This window comes from Branchiostoma lanceolatum, chromosome 3, assembly GCF_035083965.1.
Source record: "Branchiostoma lanceolatum isolate klBraLanc5 chromosome 3, klBraLanc5.hap2, whole genome shotgun sequence".
Lineage (NCBI taxonomy): Eukaryota > Metazoa > Chordata > Leptocardii > Amphioxiformes > Branchiostomatidae > Branchiostoma > Branchiostoma lanceolatum.
In genome coordinates this window covers 19,443,635-19,465,398 of record NC_089724.1, presented here as the reverse complement: position 1 = coordinate 19,465,398, position 21,764 = coordinate 19,443,635, and the positions used below count along the sequence as shown (strand labels likewise).

General features: G+C 42.7%; 2 protein-coding genes across 6 annotated transcripts; both read right to left on the bottom strand.

Annotated features, from left to right (window-relative positions):
- Positions 1 to 666: 666 nt before the first annotated feature.
- LOC136430872 (uncharacterized) lies at positions 667 to 6,989 on the bottom strand. 2 transcript variants are annotated; one of them, XM_066421927.1, is made up of 3 exons: positions 6,598 to 6,989; positions 2,682 to 2,828; positions 667 to 2,314 (listed from the first exon to the last, which is right to left on the bottom strand). In XM_066421927.1, the coding sequence occupies exon 3, from the start codon at positions 2,157 to 2,159 to the stop codon at positions 897 to 899; it is 1,263 nt and encodes a 420-aa protein (XP_066278024.1). In that variant the 5' UTR covers positions 2,160 to 2,314; positions 2,682 to 2,828; positions 6,598 to 6,989; the 3' UTR covers positions 667 to 896. The 2 variants fall into 2 exon arrangements, with proteins under 2 accessions (XP_066278024.1, XP_066278023.1); XM_066421926.1 differs by lacking the exon at positions 2,682 to 2,828.
- A 1,990-nt stretch (positions 6,990 to 8,979) lies between these two features.
- On the bottom strand, positions 8,980 to 21,541 carry LOC136430873 (uncharacterized). 4 transcript variants are annotated; one of them, XM_066421928.1, is made up of 3 exons: positions 21,292 to 21,541; positions 10,333 to 11,062; positions 8,980 to 10,044 (listed from the first exon to the last, which is right to left on the bottom strand). In XM_066421928.1, exons 1-3 carry the CDS (start codon positions 21,341 to 21,343, stop codon positions 9,651 to 9,653), a joined length of 1,176 nt encoding a protein of 391 aa, XP_066278025.1. In that variant the 5' UTR covers positions 21,344 to 21,541; the 3' UTR covers positions 8,980 to 9,650. The 4 variants fall into 4 exon arrangements, with proteins under 4 accessions (XP_066278025.1, XP_066278028.1, XP_066278026.1 ...); XM_066421931.1 differs by lacking the exon at positions 21,292 to 21,541 and adding an exon at positions 20,619 to 20,744; XM_066421929.1 differs by lacking the exon at positions 21,292 to 21,541 and adding an exon at positions 16,606 to 16,732.
- Positions 21,542 to 21,764: the final 223 nt, after the last annotated feature.

Here is a 21,764-nt window from a genome sequence, read left to right as displayed (position 1 = left end):
GCTTTTAAAAAAGGATAGACGACCCGAAGATCACATTTTTTATGTGGACATAGATGCTACTCGCGTTACAACAAACAACTACATGTACCTGGACATAATTGCTACTCGTAAAGCCTATGGAAAACCCACCTACACTTTTTTGTACCTATTCAAGGCCTTTGATCTTGTTTGGCGGGATGACTTAAAGTTTGTGTTTGCACAGAATGGTATTCTATTCGGGATCGGGGCGTGAAGACTGTAGACAAGATATACGAGAGTAGAAAATAAGGTAGTGTTTGGTGATCAGGTGATCAGGAGACCGGCTACTTTGATTCTGATGTTGGGGTAAAGCAGGCATGTGTTCTGTCGCCTCTGCATAAGGACCAATTAGCCAGTGTGGCCCCTTTAAGTGTTTGGTTGTCCCTGGCCCTATGATTACTTTCTTACTCGTCTCATTTATTTTCGTTGCACGGAGGAGTACAAGTGGTGAGATCTCTATAATTGTTTCTTCAATTTTTTAGGGTACCCGCAACAAACGTGTACAAAGATTGCTATTAAAACAACATAAAAAATATTTGAAACAACCTTTTTTTTATGATTATTCCATTCACATATTCTTGTAGTCCAGAGTGTTCCAGAGTGTGTGTCCTTTTTGTGCTTGACAACAAATAAGGAGACTGTAACATATTACCATGCAATCACTTTGTAATTTGAACGTTTTACAATGTGTGTGTACAACAGTGTTACATATGTATCTTCGTGCAAGCAACAAGTCTTTCGAAACATGTACAATTTATAAAGTACTTCAGCGTACAGGAATCAAAAGTCTGTCATATATTCTCCATGTGAGATGTAATGCATTAGTGTGATCGTGTGCATCCATAGTTACAAAGAATTGTATGTTGTAACCACGTGGATCAAGACGATGTAGACGACGAGGAGGATATCGGAGGAAGTGACCAGTTCTCATCTCCGTCCTCCTCTACATCCACCTCCTGTACGTCCTCTAACACTGACGCCTGCGCACTGACCTCCGCCAGCCACTGCCGACAGCGCCGCTTATTCTCGTCCCAGTACACCCGCACGTCCTGTTGAGCATGCGCAGTGATCTGTGGTCGGAAGTCAGAGGGTTCCAGCTCGGACAAACTGACGGTGAATTCTCCATCGGGAAGCTCAGTCTCGTTCAGGAACTCACTGCGCGTGCGCCGGATCCGAGCGCGGTGTACCAGTCTGTGTTGCGGGGGGAATTTTCTGACAGGGTCCGCGGACGTTTTCGGTCTAGCCCCCAACTCTAGCCTTGGCTTTCCGGCACTTTGTTCTAATCTACTTCTGCTCCCCTGGCCGTGTGTCAGTTTCCCTTTAGTGCCATGTAGGTCTATGTCGTTGTGTTTATGCGTTTGTCCGGATGTGCTTTCCGTAGGACTGGTAGCTCTCGTACTCTCGCTGTCGTTTTCCAAGCTAGAACCGTGCCAAGAGGGCGGCTTCGGGGGCCTCATGTAGAGTCCGGGCGGCATACCACGCTGAAGGTCTCGGTAGTATTGCACGGGTACCTCACACAAACGGGAAGGTGTGTACAGTTGAGACTTACTAGTGCAGTTCCTACTGGTCTCGTTTGGTGGTGCATAAAATGTCCTCGATCCATGAGGTCCTTGGTTGACTTTGCCCGTAACCCGATGAGAAATCCTTCCCTCCTTCTCTCCATGTCTTCTGTGAGTCTGAGAGATGGCTGAAGGCGTCTTGGCGTCCTCTCTTACATTTAAAGCAGGCCACGACAGACTTTTCTTACTTTTCAATGAATCTTTCCGACTATTTATCGAATCTATTTTTGGTGAGAGTGACTGTTCCGTTTCTGATCTACATCTTCTGAGGAAGGAAAGTTTGGGCCCCTTTTGGGCGGGGTGCTCGTGTCCGGGCTCTCTCCCAGACAAACTTTCCGCTTGGGTAGCGCTTATCCCCTTCCCAAACAGACGACCAAACAAACTGGGGCCTGGCGCGGTCTGAGACTCCACAGCCATGCTGGCTGTGTTAGGTTCACCAAAACATCGGGATCCCTCTCTCACAACGTTGTCAAAACAGTCGGCATTCGGATAGGTAAGATATTTGTGACGACACACAGCCTTGAAGTAAAAGTGAACATAAACAGCTGAACTTGACAGGCCAAAGAACACTTCTAAAAACATCAAAACAGCTCAGACGGTCTTGTTTGTGTCTGCTATTCACGAATTACGACAGAATCATCCCCAGAATATGGATCGTAATCACTGTGGTGCCGCTTCAGTGAAGAATCTGATGTTCAATAAAGCGTCACCTGGGTAGTTCTTCCCGTTAAATAGTCCTGTAAAAACAAAAACAAAACCGTTAGAAAGAATACGATCTATTCATCTTAAGAGTGGTGTCCTGTCTTGTATGAAATGTAAATTACATGTACAGGTGATGTATGATGTTGGTATTTACTCCCGGTTTATCGATACATACAAGGCATTTAATGAGGCCAAAGTACATCATTTCGTTGTACGTTTCATACACGTCTTAGCATTGAATGTGAGGGTTGTGGTTGACGCCAATCAATATTCCGGGAAAGGTTAGACATCGTCAAAGTCACAGTTGTCCTTCCCGTAGTTTAGAAACCACAACTCTTGAGTGACAACACACTACTGTCTCACAAAAACCACAGATAAACTCCGTCCATTTCATGATCGCACCAAGTATGCGCTGTTTATCTCAGGTGTAAACAATGGAATCATGCCCGGCACCGTACTGTCCCTCCCCCTGTACAACACCAACAATCGCTCACAACCTCGCGCTTAATCCATCTGCAAAGAAATGATTTCAAGGTCGCTTGAACGTGCCTGAAATACAAAAGCACAAATATAGTGAATGTAACATTAGACGTCTGTACAGACCCAAGCTCGTGTCGTGATGTCGGCGGTGAAGGGATGGAACAGGTCCGAAATTGTTGAGCGCATGGCGCGTGGAAATGTTTTCATATCTAACACTGAGTTTTCGAGCTAACATGGTCCAAGCTGCAATCCTTTCTGGTATGATGCATGACGAAAATAATTAGGGACAAACCGGTAGACGTCCTAGGAGGGAATGCCGATAGAACACAGGTCAGGGTCACCTTGTACCTCATTGAGCAAGATGTCCACACAATATCTACTAATACTGTTGTAGATATAACACATTATACTAAGGCAAAAAACAAACTAACACTAAAAGGATCGACTAGATTCTTGCATCTGAATGAGAATACTCCATGTCCATGTACAAGCCAACGTAACTTACATGCAGGTTATCCCCGCGACACGAAAGGTTCCGAACAAAGCCGAACAACAGTCCTTCCACAAGGGGTCCTTACACGCTTGGAAACCTTCGAATGGCGCTAACAAAACTGGGTCGTTAGCTGCTGAACACTGAGTGTCTATAAGGACGTCCTGCACGGTCTTAGAAACGACTCGCTTAGCAACAACTGCCGAGGTGTGTACTTAGGGAGGGGGCGCACATATACATATCCATTCTTGCGACATTAAGGACATTAAGCTTGTCCTTACAGGTTTCCAGGACAAGATTAAGGTAGGTTGCCTTCTTAAGGCCAAGGCTACGATCGTGACAGGGGTGAATCCCGCAATTCCAGCACCTGGCCTGAAGTTGGACTTCAAAAGAAGTGAGTTGTCAAGTGTCCTTTAGCCATCAATACGTCTTTAGTCATTAACGAGTTTTACGATATCTTCATCCTTGTCATAAATCGATTAGCTGTGTCCACAACAGAGGTATTCATGGAATGTATGTTTTACAGATTTCATTCCCTTCTATATTTCCTTCCTCAACATGTTCATGAGCACCCGACCCTTCAAAGTTTCCAGCCGGTAAACTCCCTTGTCTAAGGTTACACGTCTCAAAAACAGCTGTCTTAGAAAATGATATTGAAACCGCGCTTAAGTGAAGGAAAAGACCGTGACCTTGGCGAAAAAACGGAAGTAAAAGTTTCAGTCCCTTTGAAGACAAAGTTATACGGCAAACGATGTCCAGGGTCAAAGACATTAAGGGATAACCTGAAGATGTGAACTCATCAATGATGTACAAAATTACCTCCCAAATAACGATTTCTGGACCAACCCTTATCAAAATAAATCCATGTTGCAACATGGTGCATAAATCTACAGGAGACAGTCCAAATGGCCACTGGTACAACAGAAATATGGCTATACCAGTATGCAAATTTTCCGTATATGTCTAAAATAGTCGAAGGACACCTTCCCATACGCGGATGACACAAGTACTGTATCAACAACTATCGGGGAAACGTAACACAATAAAATGCGCCGACGTTCAGTGGAGAGCAAAACAAAAAACGTTCCCTGAATTACTGATTCATTTGTGCCCAACAAATACGACGTACAGATTCATAATGATAAACTAAGCACAGCATTATCAGCTTTATAATACTTTATAATACAGTAAAGGTGGGGCAGATAACACGTTTGCAAGTTTATAACACTGAATATAACATTACATTTCCCAGTCTGTAATTACCTTCGCCGAGAAGGTTATGCAGAGGGTAGCGTTTGTGGGTGGGTGTGTGTGTGTGTTTGTGTGTAGTGGCACAGCATAACTCGAGAATGCCTTGATGGATTGTCCTGGTATTTGGTATGTTGGTAGGTTTTGATGAGACCTAAAAACGATTAGATTTTGGGCCCCCTAGCGGCTTCTTACGGTACTGCAGCGGAACTTCCTGTTTTGATATCTCGTGTTCTGGACATGCTATGGAACTTATTTTTGAGTGGTAGATAGATTTTTGGACAGAGAGTAAGTGGTGTGGGTTTGGGCGCCCTAGCGGCTTTTTTGGAACTGCAGGAGCAGGTTTTGCGTCTGACTTTGAAAGGGAATAACTCAAGAAGGGCTTGATGGATGGTAATGATTTTTGGTAGGTAGATAGCTTGAGTGATGATGTACATGATTAGATACTTCTTATGCAAATCAGTATCTAATTTGCATAATTAATGAGGAAAGTTTATACAGCCGCCAAATTCCATGATAGGACTCTGAAACATGTGACATATGTAACTGAGGAAGACAGAAATATTGATTGATATGAACTATGCAAATGATGACGTTATTTGCATAATTAATGAGAAAATACTATAAAAAGATGGTCTTGATGGATGGTCATGATTTTTGGTATGTGGATAGCTTGTGTGATGTTTAGTATGATTTGACAATAATCATGCAAATTAGATTCTAATTTGCATAATTAATGAGGCAACTTTAAAAATCCGCTTTGCTCCATGATATGACTATTCAAATTGTAACTGAGGAAGAGAGGACTGTTAATAGATAGAAAATATGCAAATGTTGGCCTAATTTGCATACTTAATAAGTAACTTCCATTATTCCACACTGGCAAATGACGGCAATTTCATACATCTAATACTTTTTTTGTGGCATCAGGGAGTTATGTGAATGTGAACATCGTTGAATCAAATTATGCTAATAAGGGCGTCCTTTGCATAATTGATGATAAATATTAGCATAACATTCTTTGTTAAGCTTATAATTTGTTAAGCTCATACTTTGGACAAATTTTAAGACAATCAACTGGTATGATTTATAATTGATGAGAAACACAGAAATACGTCAGTCATAAAGGTTAAAATCATTCGGCGAAGGTATGAGGTCGTGGAACTCTAGTTTGTAATAAATGGGGTCTCAGCTGGCAAACCCCAGACACCAGGACAAAACCAGGAACGAGCCTGTCGTTCTTACGCTGGGAAACTAACGGATGGTCCCCTGTGCTAAATCCTATCGGAAACGCTGACCTTTAGTTCTGGGATCATTCATGTGATAAACATTTGGGCCAGAACTGCGTCATATGTGAACATGTTAGGTTTTCAAGTGCAGTGAAAGGAACCCTCCAGCCTCCACACTTACTTTCACTCGCATTGTACGTTCTGAACAATGGTGGTCCCTTTTACACGAACCCTAAAAACATCACCTGCGACGTTTATCCAATTAAGACAACACGAAGAACCAAACCGGGCTGCTCAATTTGATTTACTCCGCAAACACCCAACACATGGAGCAAATGGGCTTTTGGCAGTGATTCGTTTGTGGGGGCGTCAGATGTCAAAATATGGCCTCCCCTGTTGGAAGTTGCTGCATAGAGATCAACATGGACGTTACATCACAGACACTGTATTGTGCAAAACAGGATCACTTTTTTACTAGACAAATAATTTAAGAACTCCCATGCAGGTCGTAGGCATTTGCGGAGAAGCATGAGTTTGAATCTACAGTGGCATGTTACACACTCTACTCTATGGCCAGGAGGCTAATTGGTGCCAAAACCAGCCTGGTTTACAAAACTTGAACATAGTACCGTCAGAGGTTTTCTAAGTACAATATAAGCTATATCAGTGTACAGTAAAAGTTCATGATATTACAAGAGTTATTCAGTATCATGTAAACTGTTGTTCATTATCTTGTTCAGAGATTATTTGTCCTGTCCTGTGGCGTTCCACTACGACTATGTCTACCGCTAACTGCTCTGCACTCTCACCCATCTAAACGTCCACCATGCACTATCACATGTAAGTCAGACAAAGGGAGTAAATGGCTCACCTGAATGTCTCCATTTTAGGAAGAGGAAACCACTGCGGCAGCCATAAGTTCCCAAACTGTGCATCAACACAGCGCCACCATCCACGCCATGCTGCTTTTCGCAGACGAACTGCTCGGAGAAAACGTCTCAGGTTACTCTCAAGTCTGACAACAGCTATGTAGCAATCTATGCGCACTAATTGATTGGACTGACTGTATGATCGCTTGCCCAATTACGCAACACACACAAAGACATCTCCTTGTCCTGAAGAAAAGTCTGGTCACGGCTAGATCACGAATCTTCTAGGCTCAGAGAATATCAAGTATGAGGCACGGTCTGGTCGTTCTTCAAGAAAATATGTTCGCCCTCCCTCTGCGAGTTGACCTATGAAGGCAAGTACATATTGGGCATGTTCAGTGCACAACGTTGGTTGCTGTCCATATACTATAGTAGTACAAAGCTTGTAATTTTTGTGGGGAAAGCTTGTAATTTTTGTGGGGAGTTTTTGTTTACCTTAGTTCCTCATCCTTAAAGCTTTGTTACTTTGCTATATATTGCTAAGTTTGCTACATCATGTGCCAAGTTTATACTTTAAGTTTTATTTTTTGTGAACACTGAAGACATTTGTGTCAACGTACACTAATGTTTGTAATGTTTATGCAATCACATGACTCCGCTTTTTTCCAATTCATATTCATGATCAGTTGCTTCAATGCGTCTTTCATGCAATACGCCTGTCCTGCTGCAAAAGTACATAGGTCTACATAGAATGACCTCAACAGCAAGTGCCTGAGTTAACGTTACCTCTAAGGATTGATACACTTGTTTCTGCCGCGTCCGCGCTGCGGGGCTAAAGTCCACGGAGAGTTTATAGTAGCAGAATTATGGCGGTGTGTGCTCTGGGTTTGTCCGGGTGATTCTGGCACGATAATTAACACTGTAAACTCTGGTGAATAATAAGCTTGGACGGTGCAAAATCCGGCTGAGCTTTGTAACAAACCCACGTTATCGTTGATTTACTTTGATAAAGTGACTGGAGCGGCTCATGGAGAATCAACAATCTTTGTCTGTTTTCTCAACATTATGTACAGAACCACCTCTCGTGTACAGAAGTGAATCATTCGTTGTTACAGTCAATAGTGCGTAACGACGAGTTTATTTGTTGCTGCCATAAAAGAACTCAGAGAGTTGATCCTGGCTGGTTAACACACAATAAACCATGGTACGCGATAGTGACGTTTATTGTCCTCAATGGAGATTTAATGATGTTTGGTCATGAAGCTCCATGAATCACAACTTCTGACAACGTTTTGGCAATAACGTTACAAAAAGCTTGCGTAATAAAACATTTGTTAGAGACAAATTTCAACGTTTCTTTTCTTTAGCATGTTGTCTTCATGCACTAATACGCATACTTCAACCAACGGGTTGGACTAGGACTAGGGGTGCAATCTGCACTGTGAACAGACTGCTTATGATACAAACCCTTATCAAGCAAAAGCAATGGTCACTATATAGATATTTTTGTCAAGGTTGGCCATCTCACCTAACCTTGATTAATGGTGTGTCCCCAGGAACGGGAAGCTGTTGAAGCCCACGCGCCGCATTCCAGTCCGACTGACGTCAGTGATGGAAAGCATGTGTGTCCTAGTGGGCAGGAGTGTGTGAATTTGGGGTTCATGTTTCTTTACAATTACGGTTTATCAATTTACTACTGGGGAAGGGAGCACATAGACACAGCGAGGAGAACATGGCAAATGTGCGCCCTATTGAACTATCTTTACAGCGTAGAGCTAAAGGGCGACTCTTTTCTCGGAAACAGTAGATCGCCACATCACCCACGTGCACATCAACAGTGAACTTTCCCTGGTTGAATCTCTCATGATTAAATTGTGCAGCTCAATTTTCTCGGTGGAAACTGGCCGCAAGAAATTATCGTCAGAACAAAGGGCTCTTTCAACTTTCAGCCAGAAAATCCAATTCACGTGTGTTTACGTTGTTCTTTATCCATAAAACACGTCAGGTATCCCACACGACTTTACCGAAGCGTGATGGTTTCAGCATTCCTTCCGGATCCGTCGCAGCACAATGATTTGGGCACCTTTTCGATGATGGCTTTCAAAGATTTAAGCACTATCGTTCTGTCAAATGTACCCTGTTTGGTCGATATCATTACAATGGTTTTGTTTTCTTGACTGAGGACTTCTGTCCAGATCTACTTTTCATTTGTTGTCTTTTGGTGTGTTGCCTACACGGATAACGGGCCATAATGTACTTGCGCATTTTCTTTTCAGTGCTTTGACAGACCTTAAATACAAAATTTAAGCCATGTCTTCATTCATACCAATAACAGCAGCCACTACAAACTAGAAGAAAGTAAAATCACAAAAATAAAAACCGAGTATCTTTCTTGTCTCCGAGTCTGAGCACTTTTAATCCCTCCTATGTCCTACAGTGCTCAAAACGTGATACTTTTCAAATCTTTTCATGGACACTGTCACACGATATATATGTTGACATTCCTAGGAACAACAAATTACCAATACATCCACAGTATCAGTACTAGTACATACCAAGAAATATGGTGTAATTCACCGTGCTCCTACTCAGCAACTTTCCATTTACTATTGACCATTACTAGTATTGTCTGACTAATCGATAGTCGTCGAAATTTCCCTTGCAAGTGGGGAGAGTATCAAAGTATGTATGGCGACAATAGGATATGGCAGAGTGCCGACGTGAAGAATCTGCATTATCACATGCATCAACAGGAGAGATGGTAATCGTTCATAATAAGAATATATTATTTTGGTGAAGTCTCAGAGGCGTAGTCGTGCGTTATCCAGGTTGTTGAGAAGGATGGGCGGATAGACGATGGAGGGATCGATGCACACGGTGAAGTTTACAGCAACAATTATACAACAATAAAGAATAATACCATATCATACAGCAAAATAGATGGGCGGATTTTCGTAGGGATCTTTTCTCCAATGGTCCCTTTACGGTCCGGCAATTCAAGTTCTGCCATCAATTACAAACCCTTTCCGCTCCTCTCAAGTTTTGAGGGTCGGCACTACGAAGTCCTGTCCTGAAGGATGGACGGGAGGACGATAATGTCCGTCGTGACTCCCTGCTCGTCCTCCTCCTTCTCCTCGCCGTCCAGGTACGTACACCGTTCTAACCAGCGGCAAATCATGTCCGTTTTTTCCACATCGTGATCCCCGAACACGGAGTACAAGTTCTTGGTCGCCGGTTGATCTGGGTTATCCCTAGGGGCACCGGTCACCTCCCGAGAGTTGCCGACGTCGACTCCGCTTTCAATATGATCGTGAGTGCCGCCACCATCTAATTCCTGCAGTACCATCTCGTGTTCCATAGAGGGCGCGCCTATACGGACCTGTCGACCCTTGCCGTACACCACGGGTGCTTTCTGCACTGCTGGCGTCAGGCCTTGCTTCTCAGCCCACCTGTAAAGAAATAAAACATCACAGGATTAGCATTAGGTCGGGAGCCTCTATCCTCTGTACACTCAATTGACTAGTGGCTGGTGTCGCTTCAATGCGACTAACAGAGAGTATGGGAGATCGTCATTATCATTATTCTTCCTCTTATTGCATTATATGTGAATCATTTCATAATGAAAAAAAGTCCAGGAAAAGCAAATGGCCAGTACCATACAGCCAATGTGGTATTTGATGTTAGAAAAAGAGAGACCGAGAGACGTATTATATAAGGCTCTCGAAGGTTTTCCGCACCTGTCCATGACGTAGGACCTGTCCTTCGTTACCAGGTGAGGTCTGTGTGTCTGTGAGATCAGCACACCTGGAAAGCCTTCCCTCGTCCTTGTTTCCTTCTGCGCACGCGCCAGCTTCAGATCATACGTCATACGCGAGCTCTGTGGGGTCGGGGGCGGCGCGTTGTGCCACATGCCGTGGTTGCGTGAACTCGGGGGGCTCTCCTCGAACTCTCCATTCTTCATCCCGAACAGATTTCTGGAGTTCTGCAGCCCAAAGTCCAAATTGTCTTTCGAGTCGGACGAGTTTTCAATGTTAGGAAGAAGTCCGCCTTCCTTACTTAAATCGTTATTGTTCTCCTCCAGCCCCCAGACTTCGTCGGCGCGAAAGAAATTATTTCCTCTGGTGGTGGGACGGCCGATTCTGGTCTGGACTCTGTCCAGGGAGTTGGTGATTTCAGCGAAGCGGACCTTCTTCTCGCCGAGCCGCGGGGTCTGGTTGATAGACCTCAGGATGGAGCTGCTCGTGCTGCGGCCTCCCTCGCCGTGAAAGATGTGCATCTTCACCTGCGTGCCGTACGCCATCATGAACAGTTTGTCCTCTTCAGGCTGGGACACCACCTGGCGAGATTGGGATGCAGCTGCAGGGGATTCCGCTCGGAAGCCCCACTTTGGCGGTTTGTAAGTACAGTGGCGGACCGGAGTTTTGGATTTCGGGAGGTCAGCTTTTCCCCGTGAACCTATGCGGAGATCTGGGGAAAGAAAAAGAATAAACGAGATTAGATTTGAGCCATTTCACACCATATGTATATAGTTGTGTGATGCTGTTTGATATCTAACTGGTCATGAAACTTACCAAACGATATTGATTACTTTAAACAAGGTCCTTGCCTATATAATGTCCTTGCTTTAGATAAATGTTTCAAACCTATCAGAAGATTGACACGTGCATATGAACTCATAGTCTCGTTGCAACGTGATATCGCTAAACGGTTTAAATCACCGGCTAAAATCTTCTCACCGTATCGTAAACGAAAACTACTTCCAGGGCAAGGTATGTAATATTGTTGTAAGCCGAAAGCAGATAATATGGATCTGCTGTGAAATTCCACCTGCCCACAGAGATCTTTTAACATGCAAACGATGTTATCTGTCGTAATCAGGCCTATGGAGTTAATAAATGACATAACGTTCCACACAGCACACACAATAATTCTCGTAGATTTTGTTAACATCATGATATCCGAGTACAGAATTAGAAGAGATAACAAATACGGTTGACTGTCACCGAACTCGCAGTGTGGCTTAGTCACCCAGAGATTAAAAAAAATTCTGCGGGAAACCATAAGCCGACAAAACAACATTAGAATACCAAACGGATCCAGGGACAACCAAGCATAAATCATAGTTGACCCAACAAACTAGCTAGTCCACATGTAGAGAAACGCCACTGGAAGTACAATTCAAACGTATCATGACAGAATTGCTTAAGAATACTATCATATCATAGATAGATCCACTAGTACATCATACTATCATACAGATTACGGGTACAACTGTCTTTTGGTGATGTGCATTTGCAAACAACCCACTATGTTCACCGGGAGAGTGAGAACCATAGTAAGCTGTCAAAATTCTCCCAGTCAGCATTAGAAAATCGTGATTGTTCGAAGGTTTTTGCCATAAACACAATGCCAAGGACGTCGGAACAATACCACTAGCTAATTAAATTTGTCTGAAATATTATCATATTTGTCTGGAACAAGCTAGCTCACAGCTGGTCCTTTGTATCGTGTGTTGGACGTGATTACGTTCTTCATTATACTTTGTAACTCTATCGTCGGTAGGGGTAACCTTCCCATCTTCATTAAGGATGCTTTGTCAGTTATTTAGGTCATTCTTTTCTCACAAATTGCCGTCTGCACGCGTCCAAAACGTGCTGACTGCGTGAAACACACCTGAAGGCCAAAGTCTAGTCGAGCGGGCGTTGACCTTCAAGTTTACATAACTGTATAAATGTCAGAACACTTACCGAGAGGCCATTCTGCTTTTGCTGACGTGAGATGACTTAAATGTAATCTTACGACCGTATGGTTTTGTCCCACAACCTCTACACGAAATCGATATAGAAGTTTCCGACTTTCCTGCCTGAGCTGCCGGCAGTTACCGTCGATCAATATTCTATTGCTGTACGAGCCGCCCGGTAACAGAAATTATTTTTGCACGTTGTGAATTAGTCATATCTTTACCCCCTAACTGATGATGGTGTCAAGCGAATATAGGTACAGAAGCAGACAAAACAGCAGAACTTTCTAGGCAGAAATGTCAGACTGAAGACAAATCTCCAAGCGTTTTGGGGCGTTTTCCGGGCTAAGTCTATTCTTGTCCAATTCAGGAGGCAATTTAGCACAGAAATGGCAAATAGGAAAACGTAACGATTTAGCCTCCCTCCACATCTGCTTGGAGATTACCTGAAGACAGCATCAAGGGCTAGTTCTACGTGCGGTACAGTAGTAAAAGTGAATTTCTTGCATCTGCCCACGTCTAACAGAGTAAGAAAATTATGCACGATATAAAGAAGTTTATTGCAAGTTCATGCCCGTGGGCTAATTGCAAATACATGATAAAAACATAGGAAAAACATACATGCGTCAGTAAACTGTGTCTGACTTTGCTGTAACAATAGGTTACTGCTACTATATACAATTGTTGGCTATATCTAAATTAGCTGTGTTTGACTTCTTTGTTGGAAGCAGTGGAAGACGAAAAGTCCCACTTTTTCTAGTATCTGTGGGTTCTGTGATTTCAAGAGAAAGGTAGCTTTTTGTTCATCCGTGAATGTGCAAAAGTAGGGATATTTCGTGATAACTTGTTTAAATAATTCGGTTCTTTCGTCACTGTTATATATACACTTGGAAATAAAATGTGTCTCGTCTTCCACCGCCTTGGACGTACAGTATTTACAAATTCTTTGGCACACTGGTAAACTACGAGACTAAAAGACGAGCAATAACAGTGATGAATGGCAACCATGATAAAATGTGGATAATGAGATGAAAATGCTAAAGAAAAGTATCAGAAAATAAAGCAACGATCGAAAAACTCTTAACCAGAAAAGGAATAGCAACATAGTTTCCCTTTCCTCCGTAAAAAGTTCTAATTACCTGGAAACAAATACTAGTAGCAACGTTGTTCCGCTCCCCCCATAAAATCCCCCTGATATGGCAGCTGAAAATAACGCCTACGGGTTCGGTATTACAACAGCAGACCTATGAGGAAATTTCCCCCCAAGAAATGCGGGACTTCCCCTTGTGTTCTCTGATGTTACATAACTCCCGGATGCAAAAATTGGGAAGGAACAACTTGTAACAAAGTCTGCAAAAGAAGCGGGGTCAGCCAGCCAAAGTCCTGATACAGAATTGAATGTAAAGGATACTTCTAAAACTGACGGAAATATACTACACTGAACAGGCACGGTCTCTATTTGACAATACTCATAAGAATATGACTGTAAGTATATTGGGCTGACTAGTTGTTACATTTTTGGAATTTGGACACTACTACAGTAGATCTTTGACCAACAATGATGATCAGATAAACAAAGTCAAAGGCTTGCAGACCAACAGAAATAATGTCATAAAATAGCATGTTCACTAAACTCGCATCAAAAGTGCTGGAACAAATATACAGTCTCAGTCCCAGGTATTCAAAACGGAATTAGCATGAATATGTTCAGTTGATCATGAGGTTTACAATAATCGTAAACGTATAAGGTTATGATGGTCGTTTTGCACATGAATCGTGCCTTTTCGTGACTCCGAAATATATATCCAACGCCAACACACCAGCTTATGATGTGTAGCCCTTGGCCATGTTGTTGTTTACCGCTCAAGTGTTTGACATTGTTCAAAACGATTTGGCTTGATTTTCCTCAGAATTCAGTAGGACTACTTCCAACTAGCAGGATGGCAGCTTACATACCTGGTATAACTTTGAACCACCGACAGGAGAAACAGAATTACCAGAGCCCTCGCCACCAGTCAGCCCCGTTACTGAACAGGGGCAGTCTCACCACGTTAATTTATGCATATGTGGTTTCCGTGTAAACAAAGTACCCACCGTGACTGGGCTCATCTCGCGGCACAAAGTTCAACAACTAAGATCAAATACCTGCTCCGAACAAAGGTCAGGCGTGTTTTACTGCTAAGTGCTGATTAATGAGCTTCGTGCAGACGGAGTTTGGGTAAATCTGACCTGAAAGGGGTTAAGAGAACTTAAAGGGAATAATATTGACACACCAACGCCCTTTTGGAAATGTCTTAATGTTTGATTCTTGACATCTTAAATTCACCAACGTACAAGCTTATCTTCCTTGGTTCATATCGATTGGATGCGGGCGTCATTCGCTGAGTCAATATTGAATATGTAATTGTTCTGTCCAGTGTATGTGTCAATAACGTATAGATAACAAGAATGATGGGATATCTATCTCAAGAACCATGTACTCTGAGTGGTCAGAGAAGGTTGGTGAGTTGTATATCCATCGCCATGGGAATATCACGTCGTTTCATGTATATTTTAGCTAGATTACGTACTGGTATCCAGGGTAAACCATAATAGTATCGCCACAATTCGTACATTGTACATGCGAAATACTACTCAAATGCTAGCAGTCGATACATCATACTTTTAGTAAAATAAGATAAAATAATTAGATAGAATAAAAAATGATCTGAATGGCTCGCGCACAAACACTAAACAATGATACTAAACAGTACATACAATATTCAATATCTGTACTGAAACAACCTAAGCTGGTCAATACTGTTACTGTGTAACGTGTGCCTTCGAAACGACCTGTTTGGAAATATGATACATCTCAGAGATACATGTAAATCATTAGGGAGTTGCAACCAAAATGCTTAACAATTTACCTTGTACATCTACCGCTGTGGAGAGTCGGTAAGGCACAAACTACACACCCACATCCACACACGCACAGCTGATGTGATCAGAGCGGGGCCTGGGCAGCAATTTATTTGATCCCCTGTCGTCTACTACCATGGCAACGTAAGTGCGCCAAATGTCATTGCTAGCTCGCTTGACGTCAGAATTCAGCAGAACATGACGTACGCCGTAATATTTGCGATTTTAGTGAAATTGTAAACGACGTATAAAGGTTTTTAGGTCATATCACGTATTTCTAACTAGTTAGCGATTTATGTAAACCGTAAGAAAGCTATTTTCTGATGTGACCTTAGTTTACACTAGACCCGCTTGACTATTACTCGGAAACATGGCCCGGTAATGGGTACCGATTTTACAGGAAGTAAGGACGGAAATGAAAAGGACCTGACATTTTCGGCTCTTATGTACGGGACCTCTGATATACCAGGGCTTTAAACAAGTCGCTTATATAACGTTAATGTACATCACTGACGAGCCAGGGGCAAGCCAAGGAGAGTCAATTCATCAGGGCCAGAGGGTAGATGCTATGAAAATGGAAGTATACGAATTACACATATAGTGTGAAATAAACACTCACTAAAGTGAATCTAGTCGTTGAGAGGGATGAAACTGAGGAAAAGACATGTAGGAATTATAAAGCAATATAACGACAGACTGTGATCCTTCCAGACCCGCCCCTTTGTACGGGTCGGCGACCGCAGTTACATCAGATATACTGGCCTACAGTGGCTCTAGCATGTTGGAGTCAACCGGTGTTCGGACACAAAGACAAGTTGTAGACTCGTACTCATGACGATACCAAGAAGCTCTCCAAGGAAGGTGCAGTAAAGATACTGTAAAGATGGCATCCATGCACATCCATATCCATATCCATGTCCGAAAGACAGTACCTGCAATAGGTGCACAAACTTAAGTGCAAATTGAAAACCGTTCGTGATTTTTCCTCCAACATATATTTTTGTCTACACTGAGAGCAGCACTACATATACACTCGGACAGTAGGAGAAGAAACGTGCGATAGTTCAGTTTGCAGCTGTGCATGTATGACGAATTCTCTGAATACAGGAAAGCGATGCCAGTCACACACAGACCACGCCAAGGGTATCTCCACATGACATTTATAATACGCCTACTCTTATACGATATTATAGGTGAGACGCCAAATTGACAGTATACGCATTCAAGAAGTGTGTTAATATCATGGAAAAGTTACTCGTGACGTACGTGACTTCTCAAAACTTTGTCGCAGACGTTACCTAGTGCGGAAGCAGTTTCTTGCGAACCGACACGCCTGGGTGCATCATCATATATCACGATATGTACGAACCTGAGTCTGAAAGCTCACAGTCTAAGTCGTTTTCGCTCGGCATTCGGCTTCTCTTTCCGATCCCCTGTGTTGTTGACTGAGCCCCGAGGTTATTCCGTGCTCTTCTGACGCACTACTAGACCGTCCAACTGTGGGAATATCTCTCCGTGGGGGAGATGGGGACCTTATGTAAGCCACCCACCTACCCATTCTCTCACTCTCCGCATCACCGACACAGATGTAAGACACGGCAATCCGAGAACTCCGGTTCGTTTACAAGATAAACCGCTCCGCCTAAAACTGGGTTGACCCAATACCATCTCCAAGGTTTATTTCCAGAACTTTCCAGAAACTAGCAAACACGCACACTCACATCGCGGATGCCCACAAGAACGTTTGTCAAAGTCTTAACTTAAGCAAAGAGACGAAGATCTATACTATACTATAGGTGTCCACAAAAAAAGAAGAGTAAAAGGCGTGGTGGGCTAAATATAGGTCGTACAATTGCTTCAGGCCCGGGTAGGACGTTACAACATAAACAGGCTGGTTTGAACAACGCCATAGACAACAGGGGCTGCGACCTTCTCATCTATCACTTCAGGGATGGACACAAAAGAATCGTCCGCAAACGACCTGCAGCGCAATCTAACGACAGGGAAACTATCCTATAGCACAGCCGAATGTGAATCAACTATAGCCGTGTGTTCAAACGTCAAATTCGAGAAATGTTGATAGGGGGAGGTTATTACTCCGGGAAGGAGGATGACCTCCTTCTGGGAGTATTGGGAATGCATTTGATTGCGCGTTCGCAGCTATAACTCACGATCCCGTTGTCGCATTGGTGTGTAACTTGGCATATCGTTTGCCTGGTTCGGCGTGGTGATGCACAATAGCTTTGTTACACCATAACTACTTTAAACGTCAATCCAATATCGTAATTGCACCCCTATAATTAATGCTATGTCCCACTGCCCTGCCATAGGGACCATGTTATAATCCGTTATGCATGACTGGAATATTTCAGGCAGATACGGGGTATAAATCTTCCTTACTTGCTGTGATCGTATAGTCACTGTTACATTGAAAAATAGACAACGTGCATCACCACAAGCAACCTAGCTAGCGATATACCAAGTTACATACCAATGCGGCAACGGGAATTGTGAGTTTTCGCTGCGAACATGTGCCGAGTGAGCTTCAGTCTGTGTATTAAGTATGCCGTGTCCACTCGCAACTCGCATACAGTATGTGCGCACGGGACGGACGATGCACTTTTACGCACAGTGTGAAAATGGGAAATCTCTGGACCTTCAAACTTACCACACTTGTAGTTTATAATACGGCGGCTGTGACAATGTAAAAAGTTTACGCAGGGGATGAAAGATTGTTGAGAAATATCTCTCAGAAAAGTGCGCGCGCCAGTGTCACTTCCGGGTGGTTAGATCCGGTGACCTTTGACCTTCGTGAAATGTTACGATAATATAAATTAGCCTTTTTTATTGCAAATAGCTTGAAAGCTATAGATCAGGCCGGCCTGCAATAAATTGTGGAAAGAGGATTTACTGCATATTTGTGATTTCTGATACATCTTAGTTGTAAGGCTGAATAAGAATGGTTCGTTAATAATTGAAAAGGGGCCATCTAGATTTAACTTTGTGACTTTTCCCGGGATTTCTAGATCCCATCTGTGCCATGCTGTAAAAACATACTTTTCAGCAGGTTGACCACTCCTGTATTGAACGAAAAAGATAAACAAACACGTTTTCTTTACTTGCTCTAAAACACTACGTGGACAGTGTGCAGAGATGCAATTTGTGTGGGTCAATACTTGTACATACTATAAATACTTCACGGAGAATTGTGTCCTACGGACTCTTGTTTTTCTTTATTTTTGTTTCTGTCGTATTGTATTTCTTTCCAAAAGACTTCGTTATGGATTCTTAAGCGAGAATGGCATGCATGCTGGTAAGACTGCCTTATCTCTTTCTCCCCTGATGCAAATCATAACTTGCTTTAACAATTGTTCTGGTGACTTTGATAACTATAAATCCTTGCAATGTTCAAGTGAAAAAAAGAAATCATCGATATAGGAAAAGTAATGTTTCACAACTTCAAGGGTAGAGTCGTGAAAGACAGGCGGCACAGTCGCCGTGTCAAGCTAAAAAAAGTTATACGTTTCCGACGCTTCCAGACAAATATTGTAATTACGGTCGTCAGTTGATCAATATTGAAACAGCGAAATAGTGAACACCTCTCAGAGAGCATCAAGAGTTTCTAACAGTTTGGAAAATAAAAGATATTTTAGTGTCTGTACTACAGACACTAAAATATCTTTTATTTTCCAAACTGTTAGAAACTCTTAATGCTCTCTGAGAGGTGTTCACTATTTCGCTGACTCTGTACATTTCCTAAATCCATAACGCATAACCATTAACTACACATCAGCCAGCATATCAACTTTGCGCATATCAAAGAGATGGTGAAAAATGAAACCATGGAGTCTCTTCGCTGCCTGCTCATCAATATAGGACATGTCGTCGGTTTTATGGTAAACAAAGCTAGAATAAAGGCGTGAAAGGCCTTACTATTCATTATAGAAAAACTGTGTCTTTCATGAAGGAAGCATAACGTTACAAGGACAACACGTACACCCGGCTGCCGTAAGCAAAGTGGAACAATAAGAGTACCCAATGTGCTCTCTGTGAATCACTTGCTACGATGTATGCCTGCTCCATCCAGTCACTGTATCCCAGTCAATTTCATATTGCGTAAAATCAACACATGACAGCATGAAATCGTTTGATGACAATCAGTTTTACTTCTTCCCCTGAGAAATGATTTAGTTATTGAAAGGCAATAGAGTGCTAGGTATTTTGTGAGGCTGTCTAAAATACAAATATGTACCTTTAAAGCTTTAATTTAGATGTACACATAGAGGGAAGACGAGTTCTGAATGGCAGAGTGTTGTACTTGTAGAAGTTCCTAGCTGGACTACACTTGCGAACAAACCACTGAACTAATAAACTAAAGACAGACGAAACAAATGTAGTGCAGATACAAGGAGAAAACGACGTCCTTCGTTCCCACGATATAATAGTAATACGCATGATTGATTAGAGAGTAATTATGGTCTCCAATTTGTGAGAAGAACAGGTTACAGAGAAGGGGTAAATTTCTTTCATTTGAATGGTCTATGCAAAACGGCTCTGGGGATCCACGTGAGAAATAAAAGCTATGCGGTGGGGTTAGGAGTTCACAACATTCTCACTGGGAAGTCGTGTTTATCTTTAAAGTTCATACCGACATTTCCCGAGCAGTGTTTACAGGAGACATTCGTTACCAACAACAAGACAGAAACCTTCATATGAAGAAAACGGACCAAGCGTGTTGTTTGTCATGGAGGCTTGAACAAAAAGGTCAGTCGTCTCTGAAATGTTAAATTGCTCAAAAACAAGTATGGTATTTTGTACATGCGCCGTTTCAGGCGGTGTGTTTCTTAAGTCGGTTGCCGTAGTGACTAAGGCCCGCGGCACTATTGGCACCCAAGGTAGTATGTTTCGTCACAAACCTTGACTCAAACGCATCCCGCGTATGTCTGTCACGTTCTTGTATACAATTATACCTCCATACATATCTTACGAGTGACAGGCAAAATATTTCTGTTTTTAGTGTCTTGACTACATGCATGTACATTGCGCTAGTATTCCAACATACCTATGGGTTGATGCTTTTATCTGTGGATGATTGGGTGTACTTTACACTCGCAGGTAAAGGTAAATCAGGTCAAATTCGAAGCGTAATGCTTGACAGCGTCACTGCTTTGGCTGCAGTAGTGCACTGCTTGACTTAGCTACGACTTGCGCTTTATGTATAGCCTAGATCATAGTAATTCGTGAACGGGAACCCTTTAATCTTAACTTCAAGTAAAACTAAAAGGGTTATCTGTCTTGTATCGGCAATCACGCAAGAAAGACTAGGAAACTATATGTCACATAAAACGTTGCTGCCAACACCCTATCAATAATTCAACCTACCTTTTTATGACTGGTTGATAATTCTGTCACTGTTTATCTCGTGAAGATTTGTTTGGAAGATATGTCAAAAATGGGCGCCATGTTGTAACAACACTTGACAGGCACAACAAGGTCAGTAAGCATCCAACATAAGACAATTGTATGTCCGACAAAAGTGAGCATCTTCTATAGGCGACAACTGACAAATCGGCTTTTTTTATTGGTCTCTAGGGAGGAAACTTAATCAATAATTTACCTTGGAGACTCGCAGACAATTTCATGTAGGATTTATCTTAGCTTTCCTTCCATAACAAAGATATCATGTATTAGAAGACAGCGAGTATTTGGCTCTTGACATTGAGCCCACTAAAGTCGGCAACTTTCTCCTATTCAGGATAATCGATTGCTTATATAAACTTTGTCGGTATGTTTTCACACCTTGACCTGGGCACACGAGCGCCTTTGTTTGGCCGTGACAGGTGTCAGCGGAATTTCCTTGTGTACACCGTTCATGTGGACTTTCCGGTGGTGAAACTGGTGAAGAAGACCTCTAACAACAGACAAAACCTGAAGTAAGGGTTAATGAACACCGAAGACTTGTTTGGAAAATAGCTATCGCCCATCTTTTGTTCTTACCAAGGGCGGACGTTTGTGTTTACCTACAAGCATATCGAACATGGTGTCGCTCACCCACCTTGCAACAGTACTCCTCCCTCCGTCCCATGTATACTCCGTCGAAGTTTCATCGTTGTCGACCTTTCTTGTCTTCCTAGAAGTCACCCGATTCTCTCATATTTCGCAGTCAGCCGAATTTGTGCGTTGCTCTGAAGAATACCAGAGAAAACTCGGAAGTTTCTGATAAGTTGTTTACAGCGCGCTGTCCTCGCTGACGTCTGCCGGGCTCGCGCTGTCGTCTCGCGTGGCAGGTGTCGTTTGACGCGCCATTGACAACTCCCATTGTGACAACCGGGGTCGTTGCCGTGACAACTAAATGTCTAGGGTCACTGAAAGTTTTCTCCTCGGGCAAATCTTTATTTTTCAACTCAAGATCTTTGGTCATTTGCCACGCAGTTGCAAACCTTGAAACGAGTCTAAATCTTAACTTCGTATGTTTAATTTGAATTGTTTGGGTTGACATCGCCACCGACCATCTCACGTACACAAAAG

Coding starts and splice junctions, on each gene's coding strand:
- LOC136430872 (XM_066421927.1), bottom strand. CDS start 2,159: ATGTTTTTAGAAGTGTTCTTTGGCCTGTCAAGTTCAGCTGTTTATGTT.
- LOC136430873 (XM_066421928.1), bottom strand. CDS start 21,343: ATGAAACTTCGACGGAGTATACATGGGACGGAGGGAGGAGTACTGTTG. Junction 11,063..21,291: donor GGGAGGAGTACTGTTGCAAG/GTGGGTGAGCGA, acceptor TTCTTTCCCCAG/ATCTCCGCATAGGTTCACGG. Junction 10,045..10,332: donor AGGTCCTACGTCATGGACAG/GTGCGGAAAACC, acceptor ATTTCTTTACAG/GTGGGCTGAGAAGCAAGGCC.